The 26,487-nt window shown below is 43.3% G+C and overlaps 1 protein-coding gene across 19 annotated transcripts in view; it reads right to left on the bottom strand.

Moving 5' to 3' along the window:
* The window catches only part of lrrfip1a (leucine rich repeat (in FLII) interacting protein 1a), a 109,337-nt gene that overhangs the window by 49,339 nt on the left and 33,511 nt on the right, over nucleotides 1-26,487 (bottom strand). For all 19 annotated transcript variants that reach the window (XM_076985342.1, XM_076985341.1, XM_076985340.1 and 16 more), the window contains 4 exons: nucleotides 18,875-18,907; nucleotides 18,649-18,765; nucleotides 1,380-1,451; nucleotides 662-832 (listed from right to left, as the gene is read on the bottom strand). In XM_076985342.1, the coding sequence (XP_076841457.1) occupies nucleotides 662-832; nucleotides 1,380-1,451; nucleotides 18,649-18,765; nucleotides 18,875-18,907 (393 nt within the window). The remainder of the gene's footprint in view (nucleotides 1-661; nucleotides 833-1,379; nucleotides 1,452-18,648; nucleotides 18,766-18,874; nucleotides 18,908-26,487) is intronic.

Here is a 26,487-nt window from a genome sequence, read left to right as displayed (position 1 = left end):
GGGCGGACCTTAATGGTTGTATATTAATTGTCCTATTGAATTTAGTCAAGGAATGTATAGAAACTGGAATTTTGGTTCTAGGACCTACGGTGTAGGAGATATGGACAAAAAGTCAATGTGGTCTGCTATAGCGCCACCATCAGGCCAATTTGGGTCCCTGTATGGGAATCTGGTCCTTGGAGTTAACTGAACCTTTTTGCCAAGTTTGGGGTTTCTAGGCATTACGGTCTAGGCTGCACAATGCGTTTTAGGTCAAAAAATGGGACAAAGAATAAGAAAGAAAAATCCTAACAATTACAATAGGGTTCCCACACTATGTGTGTGAACCCTAAAAAAACTCGAGCAATTACAACATGCATAAAAAACACTTGAAATAGATCACTCTGTCATTAATCTATATAATGTATGTGTCACGGTACGGGGGGCTCCCCCGGTTGGTCACCCCCCTCCACAGCACCACTTGTCCTGTTATTGTTGTCGTGTTGTGTGTTGTTGTGTTATTGCCATTCCCTCGTGTTTCTTGTATTTGTAGAGTCTGTTCTGTGTGATCACGGATCCATACGGGATTACATTACTGAGGCAATTCATTAAAAGAGCCTTGTTACGTTGACAATGGATCTACCTGCTGCCTCTCCTTTCCACACCACGCCACAATACATACCTTACTCTTCTCCGCAGATTCTCTGCGAGTCTCACCAAGAAACTCTTCTAGTTCCATGAGAGAGTCTTTTAGAGTGTCAACCTGATACATTAGATTAGTCTTCTCATTATCCAGTTGAGCATTAGACACCATGGCTTTGCGATACTTCTCCTCCATCTCTACCAGGGAATCCTACAATGGATGGAGCAGCATTATTTCTATGCATGCACAAGAACATACATCTGACTAGAAAAATATTACAGCAAAATCACATTAACTAAACCATTTTAAAAGCACCGTCAAAGCTTCTTTGTGATTGTCATTTATTAAATGTCATAAAGGAGCCTTGACGTAACTGAAGGCATGGATAAAAGTATGCACTTAGGTAAAGGATAAGGTCATGTTGTTATGTAACAACTAAGACGATGATGCAGAAGATGATACAAAACTGAAGATTAGTGCTTATATATATATATACCATATCTCTGTTTAATTGTGAGATATACCATATACTCTTTTATAAATAATACATTTTTTATTTATTTATATTTTTTTATTTATAAATGGTGTGATATATATGTGACATAATTTTTTAGTGTTTTTATTTCTCATTTGATGCTGAGTGTACTACTGTAGCATCCAATATTTTTTTTTCTAAATCTCCAGCATCATATTTACACATTTAAGACTAAAATGAAATGATGCCTTAGTATCAACATTGCCTACATTAACTTTGTACCTTGACGTCTTTCAGGCTCTGCATATATTTGGCCTCAACATCTTGGATCTGATCCTTAAGCTCATGAATCTCCTAAATGAAGAGAATTGAATAATAAAAGGCTGAAGGCATTAGTAAATCAAGAAAATATAGCAGCAAAACAAACTAACAAACAGATTGTCTACAAAGAACTTTTGCACTTTTGAACAAAGAACAAATTGCAGCCTGTAAGAGCACACAGTGAGTATAAGAAACATTCATGTCTAGAGATGATTTTAAAAACCTTACAATTTGGTGGCTCGTCGCCAGGTCCTTTCTTTTTTTGTCATTCATCTATAAAGGATCATTTAACCTGACCAACCATGTTTGAGTGTGGGACCTGAATGTGTAGCAGTGTTGCCAGGTGAGAAATTTAGGATTATCATACCAGAGCCCTACAATTATTGCATTTTCAGGGAAATTATCGTACACCCATCATAACCAAAATTATCTATATATATCTATAACCAAAATGTCTATTGATGCGCTATAGTCACTCTAGTGTTGAGTAGCGTCCAACAGGCACTCACAGCTTTGTGAAGGCAGTACGGAATGGATTCATCAGCACCCCCACAGATGCCTTCAGGGTTCACAAAAAAATTAGTGACAGGCTGATTACAACTGATTACAACCAAACATTCACTGAATGGTCAAATTATCATACATTTGGCCTTTTTTGGGGATTATTATTGATCGTACATTGTACAGAGGGCAAAATTATCGTACAAATACGATAATTATCGTACACCTGACAACACTGCTGAGTAGACTGAGACGGTGAGTGGGTGGTCATGTTAGACGCAAGAGAGTGGGTGGACTTCACTGATCAGGTCGCAAGCAGCTATAGCGCTAGCTGTAGGCGCTGAGCTAACGATTTTTACATTGACATTAACGGTGCTGACCTTGAAACATGCATAGAATGTATTTAAGTCTTCTGGCAGCGAGGGGTTCATATCAATCTGGGTTTGTTTTTGAAAATCCATGATAGTTCAGAGTCCTTGCCACACTCGTCTACTGTCGTGGTCACCAAGATGGTCTTCCACCTTATCCATGTATCTCCGTTTAGCTGCCTTAACTGCTTTTCTCACTTTATACAACTCTGCTCTATACTGAGTCGTAGAGTCCCCAGTGCTCAGTCCAGCACTGTATGCAGCAGCACGAGCTTTAATAACCTCATGGATTACCAAGTTACCATGAGAACAATATCTTCAGTCATTTTGGCCACTAAGCTCATAAGCACTTCCGTGAACTCATCAATATCATCAGAGCTCACCTGAAACATGTCCCGTTGAGTGATGCGTTGAATGATGTAAACAAGCACATGTGACATCACTCAACGCATCCAGAAGCGTGCCTTTGATTGTGCGGTCCAGTGCGGTCCTGACCTCTTTGGTTATCTGTTTCCTGTTTATGTGAATTTGGTCCACCCAACATTTGGAAACTATGCACTAGTCAACAGAAAATTTAGTGGCATCTATTTAAAGATTCCTAAAGATGCACTATTTAAAGATTCCTTTCGATGCAAATACTTTTTGGGAACGTTATTTAATTCTAAAATTAATTTAACAAATTTCTTGTCATAACAAGACAGAGATTGATTCATGATTATATTACCAGCAGGACTGATCACTGTAATGATTGTCCAACCTGTTTTCCTAAAAATAGAGTCAAACAAATGTTTAATGATATTAAATCAAAATGTGACGTGCGGTGCAGGGCAAAGGACGAGGCACAGAATCCTTACTTCACACACGACGTCACGTTTATTTTACACAACAATACACACATTCACGTGCACGAACGCACATTAAATAGACAAACCACATAAGCCCCAAGTGATCACGAGACGAGCCACAGGTGGAACGAATGAACACATTCAGACACATCCACACCCACAAAGATCCACAGACGCAGATGTCTAGATGTACAGTCATGGCCAAAAGTTTTGAGAATGATACAAATATGATATTTTTACATGATTTTTATGTGTGTTTGTCAGATGTTTTTATCACATACAGAAATATAATTGTGTAGCGGAGACAGCCAAAGACATTGCAATATCACAAAGTGGATTACTTTCACCTTGGAAGGCAAGAGACTAACCCATCCACAGCTCTTTAATTGTATGTAAAGATAAACATTGGCCCTTCGCTTGGTAACAAGCACCAAGGAATTCATACTCCTAATGGCTCTCCTCTCCCAAAAGCTTAGGAAGACTTAACTTATCTGATCGTCTGAGAGTCAGTGGGGAACCGTCAGGGCCCTCTACGCCCTCTCAGAGGGCCTAAAAATATTCTTAAAGCATAAATATATATAATATAATTTATCCAATTTTATTTTATCTACTTACAGTTTGACAATCGACATCTAAACAATTACAAAAATATAAGCAAATAAATTATTCACCCGTGTCTATTCAATCTGTGTTGGAAGGTGAGGGGTTAAGTGGAAGCCTGTGAGGCTGCGTCTCCCCCTATCAGCACTGTGATGCCCGCTGTTCGTTTACAGAGGGCCTGGCAGTTATAATTCAGCGCAATACCAGTTTCAAATGACAGTAAAATTGACCAATCATATCTTCCCTCTCAGTGGGCGGGCTTAACTGTATGATAATTTCCACCCGCTGTGGCGACGCTAGCTGTCGTTAGCGTACCACCACTAGCTAGTTCCGATTCATTCCTTTGATGTCCTCGTGCGCATTGTTTACATATTCCGTTTCCGAGGAACACGGAGCTGTGAACCTTATTTTGTTGGAACCTTATTTTTGTTAAGAAGTTATCTAGTACAGATATTACTGTTTATTGCGTGTCTAAAGCTGTACTGTCGTTTTTTTTTTCTTTATTGCAGTTAATTAGGAGAGGAAAAATTTTTTTTCGGGGGGATGGGAGCGGGACCAGGTTTAATGGTCACGGTTCACTACTGCTGAGAGTAAAACAAAGACCCTTAACGTGCTCTGGCAGAGAGAGAGCAGAGAGAGCAGGAAAGGTCTACACTCGTAAACCTAAATCACAGACCTGATTCCCCTTCAGAGCGGGTGACAAGGTGGCCCTAAGGATAGCTAGGGCCAAACTGTCACGAGCCATCAGAGGCAAAGCGTGCACATGTCCAGAGAATCCACAGCCACTTCAAAGACAGTGGTGACATACGGCGCATGTGGCAGGGCATCCAGGCAATCACCAACTACAGGACAACACCACCGTCCTGTGACGGTGATGCCTCCCTCCCTGATGCCCTGAATGACTTCTATGCACGGTTCGAGGCACAAAATGACACGTTGGCAAGGAAGACCTCACCCAAGTCAGACGAGCAGGTGTTGTGTCTGTCTGCAGTGGATGTGAGGAGAACTCTGCGCAGAGTCAACCCATGCAAAGCTGCAGGACCAGACAACATCCCCGGCAGAGTGCTCAGGGAATGTGCAGAACAACTGATGGATGTTCTCACGGACATCTTCAACATCTCCCTGAGCAGCTCCACTGTCCCAACGTGTCTCAAAACCACCACCATCGTCCCCGTGCCAAAGAAGTCCACAGTGCCCTGGCTCAATGACTACCGTCCCATCGCACTCACCCACATCATCATGAACTGCTTCGAGAGGTTAGTCATGAGGAACATCAAGGCCCAGCTGCCCCATACACTAGACCCCCTGCAATTCGCGTATCGTCCCAACTGCTCCACGGACGATGCCATCACCACCACCCTTCATCTCTCCCTCACCCACCTGGAGAAGAAGGACACCTATGCCAGAATGCTGGTCATAGACTTCAGTTCAGCATTCAACACCATCATCCCACGGAAACACATTGGGAAACTAAGCCTGCTGGGCTTAAACTCACCCCTCTGTAACTGGATCCTGGACTTCCTGACTGGGAGGCCCCAGTCAGTCCGGATCGGGAAGAGCACCTCCAGCACCATCACACTGAACACTGGGGCCCCCCAGGGCAGTGTTCTGAGTCCTCTGCTGTTCACCCTGCTGACTCATGACTGTGTAGCAAAACACAGTTCAAACCACATCATTAAGTTCGCCGATGATACAACAGTGCTGGGTCTCATCAGCAAAGGTGGATGACCCCACCCACCCCTCCCACAAACTGTTCTCCCTCCTCCCATCGGGAAGAAGGTACCGCAGCATCCGGTCCAACATGGCCAGACTCTGCAACAGCTTCCTCCCACAAGCCATCAGACTCCTCAATGCCAGTCATTAAACTGACGGACTTCTCCTCCATACATACACACACACACACCCACACCCACCCAACCACTTATCCCTGACAATGTGAAGGCAATTTGCACTACACACACTACTTCACTGCGACAGGGACTCCCTATGCACATATACTGCGTATTGCACATGGCACAATTTGCACTACCCAACCTACCTCTTACACTTCTCTGTCTAGTGAAGTGTCTGTTTGCACTATGTATATTGTACTGTCTGTATTGTGTTGTACTGTCTGTATGTTGCACTTATGTTCTGTCTGCACTGTGTTTTATGTTGCACCATGGTCCTGGAGGAACGTTGTTTCATTTCACTGTGTACTCTGTATGTAGTTGAAATGACAATAAAACCTCTTGACTTGACTTAACCCCAGTTTATAACACCTTGGAATTCTTGTGTTAAAATCCAAAACTAAAGATGCAATATTTCAGAAATCCTTGTAACTCCAAATCTGAACTGTACACGGAATTGGGATTCAGCCTACAGGAACCAGCTTGGCGAATGCAGTCTAGAGACACCGAACTTGACTACCTTTCAAACAAGGAAAGATTAATTATTCTTGAAACCAGTATTCAGCTTTCCTGCCTTTGAGGACAAAGGACCACAGGACCATGTGCCTCTAAATGTGAACACTGTGACATGTGGTTGATATAAAGACACAACTTATGATCTTTCATGTATTCAGTATTAAGTGATCTTATTAGATATACCTGTTCTTGTAGTCTTAAACTCTATAGTGAATGCAGGCATGCATATATATTACTGTGTGTTCTGCTGTTTAGACATGCATGCTCATTAATTCTGTGTGTTAGTCATAGAGACTTGTGTACTCACATATTCCTGTGCTGCATTATTTTAGATATATCAATACACTTGTATTCCGATGTAATATTAATTTAGATTAATATATAACCAAGTATCAACATGTAATGTGCTATATTAGGCATATGCACATCTAGGTATTAGTTTGTATGTCACTCATCAAATGTAATCATTTTTATGTGTGCTTATGTGACTTCACATCCATGCCTGTGTCATTTATTGTTCAAAAGTGGAAATTAAGAATCGCTCAATGTGTAGATTAATAGAACCAAATTAATACTTATTTAGGCAGAGTATGTAAGTCAATTTTTTTTAGGAATAGGGAATTCCCTTTGTCTTCAAATTGTGCTAATCTGTCTTTTTTTTGGTTAAGTCATTAACTAGACCTGGAAAGACGGGCACCCCTCGCTCCCCCTCTCTCTCTCCCTTTCTCTCTCTCTCTCTCGAAACACGCCAACAGAGTGCTGGACTCACGCTGAACACTGCAGAGTCCACTGGAGCGAAGCCAAAAGACTGCAACAAGCTCTCACTGAGTCCAACAGAAGATTCTTCTGAAGAATATAGATTCTTCTATATTTTATTTTATTTATTTTACGTGTCGTCGTCAAACGTAATTTTATTTTGTCTATTATTTCAAGTCAAGCTCATCTTCTTTCTCAGTCAAGTTATGTGCACAAGTTTGTCTGCGCCCTTCAGCTGCGACGTCTCACGTGACCTGCGCCGCAGACATTAGCTGCCTCAGGAAACGAACGGTGAACGCACACCGGTTGGTCCGCTTCACCACGCCTCTCCAACGAAGTAAGACGCTCAGTTCATATGCTGATTTGGGATTGCCAACTTCTATTTCTCCCGAAGTCCGAAATAGTAAATAGTGTTATACATTAACCTGCCCAAACTTTCTCTTTCTCCTTTCTATTCTCTCTCTAAAGACCTTGTGTCCGTCCCTGGGTCCTATGCTAGTTAGGCAAGCCTTAGTGTAGTCATATAATATTTCATGACTGTCAATAACTGCTTATCATTCGCTGTTGTTGTTTAATTTTATATTCTTTATTGTTCACTATTATATCCCTGGTTTAGATTAGTAGATTCACATATAGGTTTAATTTCATTTTGAGCCAAATCATTCCATATGCTATTCTTCATATCAATTGTAATATTAACCATTTAATAAATTTGGACATTTATTCATTAATCTGGTCACGGTGGTAAATACATATTTTGGTTGATGGTATTAGGTCATTGCGCGGAACCAGAACTTAACCCTTTAGTAATGAGACTGATTAAACCATATTCAACCTATCTCCGTTATCACAATATTGGTTCCTGAGCAATCAGGATGGTGCTCCATTCATAATCCATAACTAACATATGTATCCGCTACAATTGCAATCATAGTATGAGTAACAAAAGCTTTTATTGACAGTTAGAATGAGTTAATGCAGCAAGTCAATATAGTCATAACTGATAGCAGTCTATTCTTGCACAATCAATGCTTGCATTTTGTCAGAATGTGTACGTTTTTGTTGGTCCACCAGTCTCTTGATGATTGACCACAAGTTCTCAATGGGATTAAGATCTGGGGATTTTCCATGCCATGGACCCAAAATCTGTATGTTTTGTTCCCTGAGCCATTTAGTTATCACCTTTGCTTTATGGCAAGGTGCTCCATCATGCTGGAAAAAGCATTGTTGATCACCAAACTGCTCTTGGATGGTTGGGAGAAGTTGCTCTCGGAGGACATTCTGGTACCATTCTTTATTCATGGCTGTGTTTTTAGGCAAGACTGTGAGAGAGCAGATTCCCTTGGCTGAGAAGCAACCCCACACATGAATGGTTTCAGGATGCTTTACAGTTGGCATGAGACAAGACTGGTGGTAGCGCTCACCTCGTCTTCTCCTAACAACCTGTTTTCCAGATGTCCCAAACAATCGGAAAGGGGATTCATCAGAGAAAATGACTTTACCCCAGTCCTCAGCAGTCCACTCCCTGTACCTTTTGCAGAATATCAGTCTGTCCCTGATGTTTTTTCTGGAGAGAAGTGGCTTCTTTGCTGCCCTCCTTGAGACCAGGCCTTGCTCCAAGAGTCTCCGCCTCACAGTGCGTGCAGATGCACTCACACCTGCCTGCTGCCATTCCTGAGCAAGCTCTGCACTGCTGGTAGCCCGATCCCGCAGCTGAAACACTTTTAAAAGAGACGGTCCTGGTGCTTGCTGGTCTTTCTTGGGCACCCTGGAGCTTTTTTGGCAACAATGGAACCTCTCTCCTTGAAGTTCTTGATGATGCGATAGATTGTTGACTGAGGTGCAATCTTTCTAGCTGCGAAACTCTTCCCTGTTAGGCCATTTTTGTGCAGTGCAATGATGACTGCACGTGTTTCTTTAGAGATAACCATGGTTAATAGAAGAGAAACAATGATGCCAAGCACCAGCCTCCCTTTAAAGTGTCCAGTGGTGTCATTCTTACTTAATCATGACAGATTGATCTCCAGCCCTGTCCTCATCAACACCCACACCTGTGTTAATGGAGCAATCACTGAAACAATGTTAGCTGGTCCTTTTAAGGCAGGGCTGCAATGAAGTTGATATGTGTTTTGGGGGATAAAGTTCATTTTCTAGACAAATATTGACTTTGCAATTAATTGCTGTTAAGCTGATCACTCTTTATAACATTTTGGAGTATATGCAAATTGCCATTATAAAACTGAAGCAGTAGACTTTGTAAAAATTAATATTTGTATCATTCTCAAAACTTTTGGCTATGACTGTAGACTAGGGTTGCAACGGTATGAGATTTTCACGGTATGATAACCGTCTCAGAAAATACCGCGGTATCACAGTTATCATGGTATCTAAAATACCGTTATCACGGGTTTGTTACATATATTATTAAAAGATCCACTGACCCTTAAAGAAATTACAACAAAAGTTTTTTTTTGTTCAATTAACTATTTATTCTAGAAACCTGGAACTATTGTATACAAAATGCCTCCTTAAAAAAAACAAGCTGTACACATTTTTATATAAATAATGCAAAATTAGAGAAACCTAAATCATGGATTTCAGTAGGCCTACAATTATTTTGTCACGTTGTGGGGGGGGGGCCCTACCGGTCGCCCCCGGTTACAGCGGCAGCGGTCCTGTTTTTGGTCACGTGATGTTCGTCCCTCAGGTGGGCGGGACCCGTGATCCGTCTCACCTGAGGGTTGTTTGTTCGTCTATATATGTCTTGTCTTTGTACCAGTTGACTGCTGGTTATTATTTCCTTAATCTGGAACCATGCACGGGTTTTAGGTTTGCACACTTTCTATTAAACCATCCTATTTCCCTGAGACTTGGCGTGATCGCTTCCTTTTCAGTTGCTCACACCTGCCCGTCACAGAATAACCAGCCACCTTTCGGAAGCCGCCAGTCTCCTTTGCTTTCTCCTTCGTTCGTGGTCATGTCTCGTGGTAAGTGTTTGTCTACGTGCTGTGTGTTTGTCTGTGTATTGTCTGAGAGAGTGTTGAGTCTGTCCCCACTCGTCCCGCCGTGTTTAAATGTTGTTTGTGTTTAAACCCGTAAATCACACAGCGGTGACTAGAGCTGGGGACCGGTAGACTCCGCTCTCGCCCAGCGAAACTACCGGTGCCTCACATTGCGCACGTCCATTGTCCGTTATCGTCTGTGTGTGTGTGTGTATGTACGTTGTAGTGTTTTGTTTTAATAACGACGCGGACGTGAGCGAGTGTGTGAGTGTGCCGTGGTGTGTGTTTCGCTGGTGGTGTTTGTGTGTGTATGTAGTTGGGTCCACCGGTGCGTGCTGCACGCTAGACCGCGTTAGACGCGAGGGTCTCTCAGTGCCTTTTGACTGCGAGCCCGAGAGACGCGTCGCTGTGGGCGTGACGCGCAAGCCGCTCGCGTATAGCTCTCTCTCTCTAAAGATCTGCGGATCCCGTGGGGAAAACGGTGAGAGAGAGAGAGCTGGAGTAGGCGCGTCACGCTCCGCAGAGCGCGCGCATCGGTGGGTCCTGTCCGTTTGTTGGTGTTCTGTCTTTGCGTGTTCGTTTTGTCCTAGAGTGTAGCGTGCTTTGTTTTATGTAATTCCTCTCTTGCACCCCTCTTCACTGTGTGTGGGGAGGGGTCCATTTGAGGTCCCGTGCCACTGGAGGTGGCACGGAGGGCATCTTAGGTGCGTGTGTGTTATATGTTGTATCTGTGTTTTTTGTTTTGTTATTCCCCAGAGGGGCCCCCCCTAAATATGTTTTTGGGGGGGAGCTATGAGGTTCCTGAGCCACGACATGTGGCTCAGAAGGCACTGCTCCATCAGAAGACCTGACCGGTTGGGAGGGACCCCTGAGCAAAGAGGAGCCCCTGTACCCCTTTGTAGGCGGAGGATGCCTGGGGTGTAAGGACAGGGTGTCTCCTCATGCCAAGAAGGGGTCCCTTCCCCCCTGTGTAAAAGGGGGGTCAGTGGTCGGAGCAGTGCGCGTTTTGTGTTATGTGTCGTCTGTGTGCGTGTGTGATGTGTTGCAGGTCGCTCCTGGTGGTGGACTGCCGTACTCCCGGACCTAGTGGGGTCTCCAGGAGGAGACCCTCTCCTTCGAGCTCGGGGTGACCAGCGTGTCCCTGTTGCGGATTGCCAGGGCCCTGGTCTCTGGCGCTCCTGGGTTGGGTGGAGGAGTCCACCTTGAGATGAGGGGCCCCGGGGAGGGGTTCACTCCCCAGGAGTCTGGGGTTACCCCTAGCGAAAAGGGCAGGGGTCAGCTCCGAGCGAGGAGGTAGGTTGGGGAGGTGGTTGGTGGAAGCCGTGGCCGCACCCCAGTGTGGCGGCCTGCACACATCCACACCTGTGACGTGTGTTGGGCCATGTGCTCCCGGTCCGCACACAGCGGTGGGGCTTAAGCGGCCTAAGGCCGGTTAGGGCGCGAGGGCCCTGTGACCGACCGGGGCATGGTTATCGTCTTGTTGACGGCCCAGTCGGTCCAGGGTCCCGCCCAGGAGGCGAGCTAACCTATGTGTTTTATGTTTTCAGCTCCAGGACTGCAGGGAGCGGGTTCCTGCCTTGTCTGCGTCCTGTGACGAAGAGCTTATATGTGTGTTTTGTGTTTCAGCTCAGGACGGCAGGGAACGGGTCCCTGTCTTGTCCCCGCCCTCCCGCCCCTTTGTTGTGTTTTGTGTTTTCAGTTTTCACCTGAGGGTCGTTTGTTCGTCTATATATGTCTTGTCTTTGTACCAGTTGACTGCTGGTTATTATTTCCTTAATCTGGAACCATGCACGGGTTTTTGGTTTGCACACTTTCTATTAAACCATCCTATTTCCCTGAGACTTGGCGTGATCGCTTCCTTTTCAGTTGCTCACACCTGCCCGTCACATATTTAAGTTTAAATTATTTAATATCTGATAAATTGAGCCTGGGTCAGTATCTGATCAACAACTGTTGTAAACGTCCATTTTACTGCCAAGTTGGAATATAACCAGATACTACAGAAAGAGAGGATTTATTTCTGACATGATCCTCACAATAGAGATTTCTATTTTAAGGCTTTCACACTGAGTCTGGTTTTAACATATGAAAAACAGGCACGTCAGAATTTGAAAATGAACACATGTAAATTAATGACATCTTTCACATCCAGTGAAAGCAAGGACCTTAAAAAGCTATTTTTATACTTTCGCGAGTGACCGTAGCGTGCGACTCCGCAGAGCGGAGACATTCTTTGCAGTGTTGTCCGAAACAATATGTGTTAGTATAAAGAAACATCCCTCAAAACGGGAAGGAACATTTACCTGACAAATTTTTATGTTGCTTTGTGTTTCAGGTTTGAAATGTGATGGAATTTAGGCAATAGTACTAAAATGCTTGAAATTGTAACTACGTTTCACAACAAATAGCTGTCTGACTGAACAGTTCTCTTGTATTACGGGAGGGGTTGTCTCCCCAGGATCCTGGGGTGACCCCTAGCAAAGGGCAAGGGTCAGTCCCGAGAGGTAAGGTAGCCGGGAGCGGTTAGTGGGTGGAGTAGCCGCACCCCAGGGAGGCACCCTGTGCACTCAGGCACCAAGGATGAGTGGGGAGCTGTTGCTCTCCATCCGCACACCATGGGGGGCTCAGCGGTCACAAGCCCACTAGGGTGTCCAGGGAGGTCCAGGGTCCCGCCCAGGGAGGTGAGCTAACCTATGTTTGTATTCTGTGTTTCAGCTTCTGGACTGCAGGGGGTGTGTCCCTGCCTTGTCCCTGCCTTCCTGCCCCTTTGTTTTGTGTGCTGCCGCTGTGTGCCGCACAGCTGGTGGAGGGGAGTGCGGCTTGGAGGGGGGATCTGTCACGGTACGGCGGGCCCCCTACTGGTCGCCCCCGTTTACAGCAGCAGCTGTCCTGTCAATTGTTGAGTTGTGTGCGTCCCTCAGGTGGGCGGAGCCCGTGATCTGTCTCACCTGAGGGTCATCTGTTTGCCTATATATGTCTTGTCTTTGTACCAGTTGACCGCTGGTTATTATATCCTTAGTTTGGATCAGTTCACGGGTTTTGGTTTGCGCACTTTCTCTATTAAACCATCCATTTTCCTTGAGACTTGGCGTGATCGCTTCCATTTAATTTTGCTCACCCTGCCCATCACACTTAATTAAGTTTAACATGCTGGGAAATATTGAAATGGACATTGAAAGAGATGTAGGCTACAAGTAGGCTACATTCTTCTTCCGGCTTTCAAAAGAGGCGGTCGCACTTTATCTCTGCTCCTGCACTCCCTCCCTCCTGCCCTGCTCAGCTTAGATTCTGTGTCTTGTCTTAGTAACCTGACGCTGCTCTTCGAATTTTAACAAGAAAATGGATTTGATCAGGTGGTCTCTCAGCCAGGGTACCCGCGGGTCCTTAAAAAGTCTTAAAATGTCTTAAATTTAGTTTTCCATATTCAAGGCCTAAGAATGTCTTAAAACGTCTGGAATTTTATGAGGGGAGGCATTAAATTATTATAAGTGTGTGTTGTTCAGTTGTTCTGGCGCGATGTGAACTTTGCCAAATCTAGCGCTAATGCAGAAAATAACCGCTCCAGGGTCCTAGTGCTAGATTTCTAGCGTTGGCGTATACGGCCTCAACAACGTCAACAATTTTCGTTCGCCAACCGCACTGCGAGAATAATCTGTGGTCATATTTTTTTGTCTCCTCCAAATGTTATCTATGTTTTTCTCTGCCTGTGAAGGTGGTGTGTCTGCGTTTGTACGCTGCCGCCGCTCTGGTTTTCCAGTGCTTTAACACTGGGCCCTGGGCAAGAAAGCATTTCATATTGTACTTGTATGATTAATAAATCTTGATTTGAAGTGCTTTAATTCCACCTTGTAGGAAGGTGTAGGCTATGAACCCTGCAAACATGACTTAGTTCATTGTGCAAAGATTACAAGTTACAAAATTCGAGAGGTGCACAACCTTGCAAATTGACAGCATGCGAGGCCCTTGCGCACGGGCAGAGCCACAGCAATTACGTCATTTTCTTTTTAAAATTTGTTAAGTCTGATGCACTTTCTGCCATTCTCACCGCTGTGTGCTGAGTAGCTGAACCGGAACAGAGTTGCACATGCAACTCTCCGCTGAGTTTCTCTGAGTTTCTCCGCTGGCTTGCCGTTTACATTTTTTGCCTTTTGCATTTTAATACCGTGGTATACCGTGAAACCGGTTACCGCTGCAACCCTACTGTACATGACAAACACACACCCAAAGCGGAGGGGTCAGGGGCTGTAACGTGATAGAGCCCCCCACCAAGGGCACTACCCGTACTACGGTATTTTTTTTGGCCGTTAATGAAGTCGGATGTCACTCCATATTGTCAGTCGTGCCATGTTTGTCAGTTAGCAGGAAAACCAAATCAAAACATTTCCTCAGCCCCGCTAAAACCGATTCCAGCATACGGTGAACCATTCGAGAAGGTGTTAATCGATTGTATTGGCCCTCTCCCAAAAACCAAATCAGGATACAAGTATCTACTCACAATTATGTGTACGGCCACCAGATACCCAGAAGCCATCCCTCTCCGCTCACTTAAAACCCCAGCTATAGTTCGAGCTCTGATCAAATTCTTCACCATTTTCGGACTACCGAAAGTGGTTCAGTTAGATCAAGGAACAAACTTTGTCTGCCGTTTTTCGTAAAGCAATGAAACAATTACACATAAAACACAATACCTCAAGTGCGTATCATCCCGAATCACAGGGAGCCATCGAACCTTTCCACTAAACATTGAAGTCTATGCTTCAGATTTATTGTTTGTCACAAGGATTGGGATGAAGGTCTCCCTTTCCTTCTATTTGCCGTGCGCATGACCCCACAGGAGTCCCTAGGGTTTAGTTCTGCTGAACTGATTTTTGGACACAAACTTCGAGGACCCTTGAAAATATTACAGGAAGAAATATTGTCCGATATGTCGTGAGCGGTTACATGCTGTATGTGCTTTGGCACAGGAGTCACTGAGCGCCACACAGACGCGCATGAAGTCAAGACATGACCAAAAGGCTGTCCTCCGTACCCTCCGTACTTGTTGCCAGTGCCGGGTTCTGCCCTGTGTGCAAAGTTTGTGGGACCGTATGAGATCCTGTCTCGGTTGAGTGACACCGATTATGAAAATCGAACACCTAATCGCAGAAAAAAGACACGAGTGTGTCATATCAACATGTTGAAACGTTATGTCTCTAGAGCTGATTCACATACCCCAGATGTTAGTTCCCCTGTTCCCGCTTTGTTAATTACTTCTGTCAGTCCTCCCTCTACAGCTTACGTTCCTGAAAACGATGGTTTGACTTTTGGCAGCCTATGTTCTCCCATATACAGGCCCATTGACAGTCTTGCTGGGGCCCGGGACAAGAAAGTTTCATGCTCCCCCAGCATACGTCATTTGAATTTCCTCCGTAGCAGACAATCCTTGTGTTAGGTCATATAGTATATAATATAGCCACACATCAAAGCTGACTGGTTTATATTTGACGTGGCGGGAGGGACAACAGACCCGGTATATATATATATATTGTGGATAGCGCACACACAACAATACATACATTCACGTGTGAGACTCAGACAAAGACGAGCACAGGATCAGGGGCTGAAACGTGAAACAAACGTTAAATTGGCTCCCAGTATGTTGCAGAATACTACTCCTTAGTAGCCAATGTAGCTATCTGACATGCTAAAACAATCCAGATTACTAGGAACCCATTAGATAACTGTGTTTAAGGTCAACACAAAACATGGAGGAGCAATATTTTGTGCAGATCCTGGATGGAAAAAACTCAACGAACCTTAAATGTGTCCAGACATTAGACCTCTTTGTATTGAAAAAACTCAACTTAGCTTTCTGTTTGGCTCATGCTAGCTTTTTGTTTGTGTTTACATCTCAGGGAGTGTGGCGCTGGAAGGAGGAGGCACGACGAGCCTCGAACAGTGGAACATAAAACGTTTAATAAACACACAAACACGTGAAGCACCATGTGGAGGGCAAGCAAAACAACTACACTCACACTGGCACGAAACTTTAGACAAAGAGGAGCACAAGAAATTGCGCGAACGCACATTATATAGGTGATTAACACATACCCTCGTGATCTCGAGACAAGGCACATGTGCGACTACGAACACGCTCACAAACGACCCACACCCATGGAACTATGAAAACTGCTATACAAATGAACTATCTTTGCTTTTCCTTGATGGGGTTAACCAAACAAATCTACCATACATACCACACATTCTCTAATACCCTAGGGAACTGGGCAGATGCCAACCTCAGAATATTTGACAATTTTTAGCCTACTGTAGGCAGCTTTTCTTTCTGTTTTCTGTCGTAAGATTAGGTAAGTTACTTAAAACACAGATCATAGTAGTTACAGTTTTGTTATTTTCTTTGGCAAAATCCTAGATATCTTTCCAATAAAGAACTTCACTTTGTGTATAATCACACCTTGTTTTGTATTGGAATATCTGTGTGTGTTGTACATAGTTATTACCACATTAAAACACCCTTTTTCATTGGTTTTCCACTGTGTGGATATATTGACACCCAACCAAAAAGCCATTGTCAGTACTGCAACTGCCAAACCTAGACAGGACCCTAAAGTGGGTGCAGATCACTGTTTAAAAAATGTTACACAACATAAGCAGCTGTGATGAGGGACAGCAACATATATGCTGGGGAGTGTCACAGTACAGCCCCCTGACCCCTCCGGGCATGTCTGTGTATCGGCATGCCCGGGCACCAAGATATCACATTGTCACGCTTTGCTCCTCCCCCTCCTGTCTGCCACAACTTCTTTGTATAGTCCTGCCTTCGTTTGCTGTCTCAGCTGTTTCTTGTTTATGTTTCATTATTTTCTGGTATTTAGTTTTCTGTGTTCTGATTGTGGGTTTTTGTGTTTGTGATCTGGTGGTTTTGTCCCTGTTGCTCTGGTTGTTTAGCTCTAGTTTCATGTTTAAAAGCCTTGTGAGTATTTGCATTCGTATTGGTTAGTCTTGCCTCCATGTCCTTTGTATGTTTTAACTTTGGTTACTCCTAAAAGTGCTTTCTATGTTCATTCTTAGTTTATCCTGGTTTATGCTTTGTGCTCTGTGTTACGTTGTCAAACTTTCTGTCTGTCTTAGTTCATATCTGTTAGTCTAGTTTCTCTGCATTTGGTTCTAGTTTCCGATGGTTTTCCCCTGTGTATAATACTTGGTAGTCTGGCGTTATTGGTTGTTGTGTTGTGGTTTCGGATCTCTCATTTACTTTAGTCTCTGCTGTGTTTTCTCTGTGCCTCGCTTTATGTCAGCATTTACTTTCATATAAACTTATTTTCCTTCATAGTCGCTCTGTGGTCCTTGGTATTCATTCGTTAGTGTTTCAGTGAAGTGTGTTCGGTATGCCTCGTAAGTCGCGCACTCTCCGTGTGGGCATGGTTCTTTTAGAGGAGACTAGCTCCAATAAAGTAAGTGCCAGCTCTTTATCGCGATTTTGTCCAACCCCGACTCCCACCGCGTTACACACACGCGAAAAAGACCATACATAGACATATGTATGGTCATTTTCATGTGTGCGTCTTGGTACGTGTGTTTGTCTGTGCTGACTGTGTTATTCCTAGCACCTGTCTCTCATCTCGTCATTGTCATGTGTTGCACACATGTGTCTTGTTATTGTTTGTTTATTTAAGTGTGCGTGTAGTCTGTCTTCCTTGTTCATCGTAATTTGTCAGTTGTGAATATCGGTGTCATACTGCATCACTTTGATTACCGTATTTTCTGGACTATAGAACACACCTCAATATAAGCCGCACATACAAAGTTAAAAACAAATGGAAAATGTTGTATAAGCCGCACTGGGCTAAAAGCTGCATATATCTACTGAACTGAACACATTTAACTGAACTGATCATTTTCCGAACGGTGCCTGTAGCATTTCACGTGCGACAGATTTGGCTTTCAGCCGGTGTGTCGAATTCTGACTGCCCTCTTTTATCTGCATAAAGACGCTAGAGATTATATTGTCGATTTACGTTTCTATGCATAAATAAGAGCTAGACTTTAATTATCCATCACAGCAAATGGCACGGCATTATCTATGTCCAAAGACACACTCGCTCAAGGGTGTTAATTATTTTTAATAAAATACACACCGACTACAGTGAAGTTCACCTCTGACCACATAACTTTGCAGTATTACAGCAGTATTATGTCTAAATATCTAGTTATGACAAAACTAGAGAGTTATAATCACTGTAACTCCCGAATATCATCTGTAGCGTCTATATGCGTGTGCTAACGAGGTGAGTCGGATTCTGCCGGGGAGTCAGAAATTGGCACAACACATGTTGGTTTGAAAAGAATTCTCTGTCGTGCCTGCTGCTTGCATGTGCTAAATGAAAATGAGCACTTTCTTCTTTGATTCACCACTTTGACCTACCACCTGATTAACTTTCTGCTCCGCCCCCTGACGGGTGAAGAAAAATCTACAGAAAAGCCGCACCTCATTATAAGCCGCATGGTTCAAAGCGTGGGGGAAAAAAGTAGCGGCTTATAGTCCGGAAAATACGGTAAATTAGTGTGTGCTTCTACATCAATAAAAATAAATGTAGTAATAATATTAATAATACAAAATAATATTAATATAAATGTTATAACTATAATAAATATAATAAACTTAAATAAACATAATAATAAATATTAAATGCTGCTCTCACCTTGGCACTCTGGTTTTGAAACCTCATTTGACAAGGAAGAATTTGGACTACCTTAATCTCCTGCATGGAGGTCTCTGGGTCTGCAGTGACAGTTGAATCTCCACTTCCTCTGCATGAGCCTAATGAAGCAAGAGTGGCAGTAAATGAAGTCGATGCTTGAGAGGGACCCTGGAAAGAAAGGGGAAAAGATTACTGTTCTGTACATGCTGATACAATCATAGTTTCAGAAATTGTTTAAACATGAAGTGATCATAGAACAAAACTAATCTTTGCCAACCTTTTCCACGACGTCTCTGTCTGTGTCATCCAGCTGTAAGCAGACAAGAAAAAAAATGCCTTGTGGCTATTTAACATGTCATTCAAACAAAAACATAACAAAACATTTCCATTTTAAAAAGATGTGGAAGCACTTCTTGTGAAAAAACATTGAAAATGATCTTGATTTTAATTCATGTGCTGATGTTCTCTATCGTACACCTGAAATCTGGCTCTTCCTTATTTTTCACGTCATGGCCAAAAGTGTCTGACCATCGAATCTCTTGTACTTCTTGTACATCCCATTGCAAAACCATGGACATTAATATGGACTTGTCTTTAACATGGAGATGACTATGCTTCATGGCTTTAACAGTTTCCTTATGAAGTTTTTCAACAAAATATCTATGAGAATGTGTGTCCATTAATCAAAATTGACTTTGTGAGGTCAATTGCTGATGTTAACCACAGTGGACATTCTGACTTATTGTAAAGATATTCCATAAGATTTAGGTGAGAGGGGGTACGCTGACAGGAGAGGACGCTGGCGTTGCTTGTTCGCCGCTTCTCCAGTCGAGTAACTGACGATTTTTGCGCTTTAAAATAAGAAGTCGTCTTATAAAATAATACTTATTATCCCGGCTGCAAACCAGTTCAACCCCTCTTGCTGATAGTTAGGTTGATGCAAACGCTAGTCTGGTTTTTGCTGCCTACCATCTTGCTTGCCACTGTGGCCAGAAAACTTATTTCTGAGTCCTGTTTTAGACAGCCTGGTTCTTGCACTTTCCCAGACATCGCGTAGTGCCTCCGGGAAAGCCCGATGTTATCCATCGCCATCGCTATAGCTGGATGTCTACGAAGCATTCTTGCTAACAACACGCTATTCATCTCAACGCTGCCGGGCAAAACTATGTTGAGTTACTCTGTCGACTAGTTGATGAATCTCAACCATCTCTTTACACCATCATGCATAAACGTGATTAAACAGTTTGGTCTTCTCCGTCGCCCTCGCTATATCCGCTATGATCACATGTTGGATAAATGTCTGGATTATATGTGCATCACAGAGACCTGGCACCAACCAGACACTTTTTCCTCTCTGAATGAGAGCTGTCCTCCAGGATATAGGTACCTCCAGAAAGCCTGCAGTACAGGCCGTGGCGGCGGTCTGGCAGTCATCTACCGCTGTGAACTGCAGTTATCTCTGCAGCCACTACCTGAAATATCTTCATTTGAATGCCTTGCCTTCAAGTCTAAACACCTGTCATCTGTGCTATTCCTCCTCATCTACAGACCACAAAAACCAAACTCATCTTTTATCCCTGAAATATCAAACCTTCTTACAACTTTCTGCTCGTCCTCCACAGATGTTATCATTCTAGGAGACATGAATATTCATGTTGACAACCCCTCCTGCCGTTCTGCTACTGAGTTTCTCCAACTACTTGACTGTCTCAATCTTGAGCAGCTTGTTGTTGCCCCCACACACATCAAGGGCCACACCTTGGACCTGGTCATTACAAATTCTGCCCTTCTCAAAAATCTGCAGGTGTATGACCTAGGTGTGTCCGACCACAAGGTGTTATCTATGGAGCTGCTATCTCCAGTCAACCCCTCCAAACCCAAACGCTATATCTGCTTTAGAAATCTGAAAAAGATAAATCCAGTTCATCTTGCAGCAGACTTTCAGCTCCTTTCCACACACTTTTTATCACCCGATGAAGCAGTGGAATACTACAATAGCCAGCTCAGAAGCCTCCTGGACCATCATGCCCCTATTAAATCCAGAGCAGTTACTTTTTCCCGCTCAGCTCCCTGGTTCACAGATGGGCTTCGGAGGATGAAGACAGCAGGGCGGGCCCTGGAGCGGCGTTATAAAACCTCTGGCCTTACTGTGGACAGACAAATCTAACGGGATCATCAAAGTAAATACTCAAAGACCTTGAAAGAGGCAAGGTCAAAATTCTTTTTCAAATATCATCAGAAACAGCCCAGGAAATTCCAAACAGCTTTTCTCCACTGTAAACCATCTTCTAAAACTACAAACCCCTTCACCTATTGGATCCTCAATAGAGCAGTGCAATCTCTTTATGGACTTTTTTACCACCAAGATCTCACTCATCCGCTCTGCACTTCCTGGTCCCCTCACCCAAACTGCTCCCCTATCATTTGCCTTTTCCCAGCCTCTGAGCTGTTTCCCTATGGTCTCTTCAGAAGCAGTACAGAACATCATCAAGAATATGAAATCCACCACCTGTGCCCTAGACCCACTCCCAACATCACTGGTAAAAACCCATATCACTGTCCTATCCCCCCTGATCACCGCTGTCATTAATCACTCTCTCCAAACTGGCGATGTCCCCTCCATCTTGAAGACATTATCAGACCACTTTTCAAAAAACCCACCCTTGACCCAGAGATCCTCTCAAACTACAGGCCCATCTCCAATCTCCCCTTCATATCCAAAGTACTTGAAAAAGTAGTGGCTACTCATCTCCAGAACCATCTAACACACAACAACCTCTATGAAAAATTTCAGTCTGGTTTCCGCCCTGCTCACAGCACAGACCTCCTGATGCCCTCAGACTCTGGTTCCCCCTCCCTCCTCATTCTCCTGGACCTATCTGCTGCATTTGACACTGTCGACCATGACATCTTACTAAACCGGCTCCACTTCACCACTGGACTCACTGACACCGCCCTCAGTTGGTTCCGATCTTATCTCACAAACCGGACAGAATACATTTCCCTGGATCACTCCACATCAAACCCACACCCAGTCACTTGTGGTGTTCCCCAGGGGTCAGTTCTTGGCCCCATCCTCTTTATCCTTTACCTCACTCCCCTTGGTCAACTCATCAGCCGTCATGGTCTATCATTCCACTGTTATGCCAATGACACGCAGCTCTACATACTTAGGAAAAGAGTTTCAGATCTTTGGGCTATAGGAGCTAAAAGCACCCTCGCAAATCTTTAATCGGCTTTAAGGAATCACCAGTAGATTACTGTTTGAAGACCTGAGAGACCTGATTGGAACATATCTAACCATCATTTCACTGAGGTAAAGAGGAGCAAGGCATTTAAAAGCCATCACCAGAACCTTAAATCTATTCTAAAACTGACAGGTAACCAGTGCAGTGAGTGCAGTGCAAGTGTAATATGATATCTCTTTCCCCTGCAGGTCAGGACCCTTGCAGCAGTGTTCTGAACATAGAGAGCAGATAGAACTGTGTTACAATAATCTAGCCGTGATGTGATAAATGCATGGATGATAAATGCAAAAAAAAATGCAAGTTTTTCATTATCAGCAGGAGAGAACATATCTCGAAGGTGAAAATAAGCTGTTCTTCATATAGTTGTGATGTGTGATTTAAAGCTGAGCTCATTATCAAAAGTCAATCAATCAATCAATCAATCAAAGTTTATTTGTATATTGTTTTCAAAACACATGTTGTCACAAAGCGCTTTACAGGATTTAAAGGGTTAACAAAAAGTGATGCCCATTCGATTTAAAGAAGTCTGAACATCATTCCTTTGTGAATTACTACCAAGAACAAGAACCTCTGTCTTCTCTTTATTTAATTGTGGAACATTATCAGACATCCATGTCTGTATATCACCTATACACTCAAACAGAGAGCTAATTGATTTTAGGGCTTTAGGTTCTAGAGCAGGAGTGGCCAACCTGGTTTCATGCGGCTCCCCAGCCGGTCCTATGCTGTCCAACGATCTGTGCTGTGGCCCGGTTACATCATCATCTCTGAGGGCGACACACTGCTACATCTTCATGTTGTGCGGTTTGTTTACAAGCCTATTAGTGAGCCGCTAATACTTTTTAAACCGGCGTAGTGGAAAACACGCATTTGACTGTCTTCACATGCTCACACGAGTAACTAATTCGCCAACTACTGGCGATCGATCAATCGCGATATAATACTTATTTTTTGTCCATTACACCCCCCTCGCTCCTTCCAACAATCTTCAATCGCCCCCCCGTCAACAATTTACATGCCCATGTATGATGTGGCTCTTGGCCGTAACACAGTAAAAAAAGTGGCTCTTTGTCTCTGACGGGTTGGCCACCCCTGTTCTAGAGGAATGAGTGTCATCCGCATTTTGATAATAACTAATACCATGTTTGTTAATGATATGTGGTAACGGAAGTAGTGTTGCACGGTATACCGATACTAGAGTAGTATCGCGATACTTCGTCATTAAAAACGGTACTATACCCAGTTTGTTTAGTATCGGTGCTATAGGACTAAGTGCGTTTTTTTTTTTTTTTTTTAAGAGCAGTATTTCCAAAGAGTGCCACACGGGGGCAGTGTGCGCGTACAGCAGTGCAGCGCTTGCCTCCTCTCTGCAGAATAAGAAGAAACGGTGTACGATGGCTGATAATACAAGCAATATTGCGGACCGTCCTCAGCTTGTTGAAAAACTACACGCACGAAGCGAAATATGGAATTATTTGCATACATTTCAGACAGTCATGGCAACCCCGTGGACACATCAAAACCAAACGGTGCAATTAAAGCAAACGGTGCTTTAAAGCTGTACCAACCAAAGGAGCCAATCGATTCTTTTTACATAAAATGCGCTTTCGTTTGACCCACCCAAGGTTCCGTAATGCACAGAAAAGTTGGTAATGCTGAAATGGCAGCTAAAACAAACGCAGTGTGTTCGCAGCTCGTCTTAATTAAACAAGGAAAGCAGCAGAAGTGCTGTGTGGAAATACTTTGGATTCGAAGCAGATACAGATGGAAAACCGAAGGACATGAACAAGCCAATTTGCAAGCGGTGCTTTCGGAACATTTCAACGAAGGGCGCTAAAGCCTGGTTTATACTTGACGCGCCGCGAGCAGCGCGAGGGTCCGCGCGGTGAAAATGATGTAATCGCGGTAGCCTCGCGCGCTGTCAATTCGCGAGGTCGTGCACCTCTAGAATTTTGTAACTTAGCGCGCGCCGCAGCGCAATGAACAGTCATGTTTGTAGGGTTCATACACCAACAAGGTGGAATTAAAGCACTTGTACGTCACTTTCAAGGTCCATTTCAATATTTCCCAGCACATTAAACTTTAGTTAAATATTTATACATATACTCGAAATTATTCGCTTTTTTATCACATTATTTAATGGTTGTTTATTTTCAAAACGCCCAATCTTAACGTCTTCACGTTCTCATGTTTCGTCCTAGAATTACAAGAGGCTCGTATTTGTTAACGTAATACAAGAGAATGGTTCAGTCAGACAGCTATTTGTTTCAAGCATTTTCAAGCACGCGGACAAGGTGTGAGGACTCGCGCAGTACGGTCACTCGCGAAAGTTTAAACCTAGCTTAACACAACGAATCTGGCCAAACACCTGAAGGCACGCATATTTGTACAAAACATTCCAAGAGGTTGGTGATTATTCCCATTTCTAGTATTATAGCATACAAAATTATGTGTCCGATTATGGTATCCTAGCAAATGTCATATTCTTGGTTTAAGAGCCATAAGTGCGACAGCATACAGGGAGAAAAAAAAGAGTGATCGTACTACAATGGATCAATCATCTATGAATACTGAACTCTAATACTGAAGTTTTAGTTACTTAAAGAGTTAAAGTTGTTTACTTTTTGCACTAGCCTTTTTTAACTTCTAAATGTGAATTCCAGAGTGCACTACTATTATTTATGTTAATTTATATTAATGTGCAATTATTTATTTTTCTGTTTTAATGTGGTAGGGACTACACCTTTTATTTATTTGACATTTGTGAAACAAAATACAATATTCATTTGTTTGTTTATAAAAAATAAATAAAAAGCCTTTAAAACGGAAATGAGCACAGTATCTGACTTTGGTATCGAAAATCGTATCGAATTTCAATACTTTTTAAAGTATCGTATCGAAGTTGTAATTCTTAGTATCGTGACAACACTAAACGGAAGCATATTGTCACGTAGGGCTACACCCCCTCTCCTAGCTGTCACTCCGGTTTCCCTGTTCCCTCGTGTCTATGTTGTTCCCTGCTCCTTGATCCCACCCAGCTTGTCTGTTGCCCTGGTTTCCCCTCGCCTGCCACGCCCTTGTCATCAGTGTTGTCACCTGGTCCTAGTCTGGTTCTATGTATTTATAGTCCATGTATTTCCCATGTCTGTATCGGTTGTTTTGTTTCTATGCCTCGTTTGTTCCCCGTACCTTTTGATTTCCCCATTGCGTGTTCTGGTTGTGAGTATTGTTTCCCTTTGCGAGTATTTCTGCCTGTTCCGTGTTTCCCCGTCGTGTTTTGTTTCCCTGTACGAATATGCCTGTTTACATTTCTTGTTCTGCTTGCTCACCCGATATGACCCGTACCTGTTATAATGACCACGTCTTTGGAATTCCACTTAATATATCTCGCTCTCCTCAGCGTTTGTGTCTGCCTCCCTGCTCTGCGTCACGCAGAACATTACACATATATAAGTTGAACAGTAATGGCCCAAGAGTTGATCCTTGGGGGATGCCAGGATGCTTGGGGGAAGGTTAGATATAGGTAGATAATTATTGAGAAATGTGGGATTGAGATTTCTGGTTTAACCACTGCAGTTTTAAGAATATTAGGGAATTCACCCAATTGCAGAGACTGATTAACAATCATTTACTACCAATTTTGACCTTCGCCAACGTCTCTGATTTTTACAACAGATGGAGTGTTTCTCCAGGGCATCTTAATTCTACCAGAAATAATTTTAATTACCTTTGATGCCACAACATCAATACAGTTCCTAACTCTGTGTGTGAATGTATCAACTAACTCATTCCCATTTTCTGAGAGAGGAGGGAGGAACTGTCCGTGAAGGCCACGGCACTGCCAGCACTGAGATAATGCTTGGTTATTGTGTGCTTTTCAGTGTTCTAATAGATAATGAAATATTGAAAAATACATCAAAATGATCAGAGATCACATCATCAGTAATTTCAGTATTAACATCTATGCGTTTAGAAATTATCGAATCTAAAGTGTGGCTATGCATATGATGTTGTATAAGATTAAAAGAGCATCTTCGTGAATTCTGAATTGTTTGGATTTGTGGATATATCCATGTGACTAATAAAATCCCCAGTAATTAAAACAATCAAAATCAATTAAAATCCTAGAAACATTTCTGCAAAGTCTTCAAGAAAGTCTGTATGTAGTCTGGGAGGATGCTAAATAATAAATAGAACTGGATAAGTACTGTTCAGTTGTACTGCCAGATATTCAAACGTAGGATGTTCCCCTAATGAGATCTGCTTACAGGTACAAACATGCAACACCACCACCTCGCTTATTTACTCTAGAGCAGGGGTCACGAACATGGTGCCCGCTCACTATAGCTCACTACACAATGTGGAGAGACATGTGTACAGGACGTGTCACAGCTACCATGCTAACCGGGCAGCGCACTACGTGAGGAAAAGGCAGTCTTTTTTCACGAGGCTGGTGAGAAATTCCCAGAAAGCAACCGAAGCCTCATTTAGAGCTACACATTTCTTAATCAAGAAAAATAAGGCATTTTCAGATGATAATCGCAAACACTGTACTTAAAGACGAGAAATATGTAACCGATGTAATCTCCGCTCTCTCCGATGTCCAACTGGGGGCGGCTACAATTGTTACAAGAGTGTCAGC

Source organism: Brachyhypopomus gauderio, unplaced genomic scaffold (genome assembly GCF_052324685.1).
Source record: "Brachyhypopomus gauderio isolate BG-103 unplaced genomic scaffold, BGAUD_0.2 sc40, whole genome shotgun sequence".
In the NCBI taxonomy this organism is placed as follows: Eukaryota; Metazoa; Chordata; class Actinopteri; order Gymnotiformes; family Hypopomidae; genus Brachyhypopomus; species Brachyhypopomus gauderio.
The sequence above is the reverse complement of the archived record's forward strand: the minus strand, read 5'-3'. Positions and strand labels throughout refer to the sequence as shown.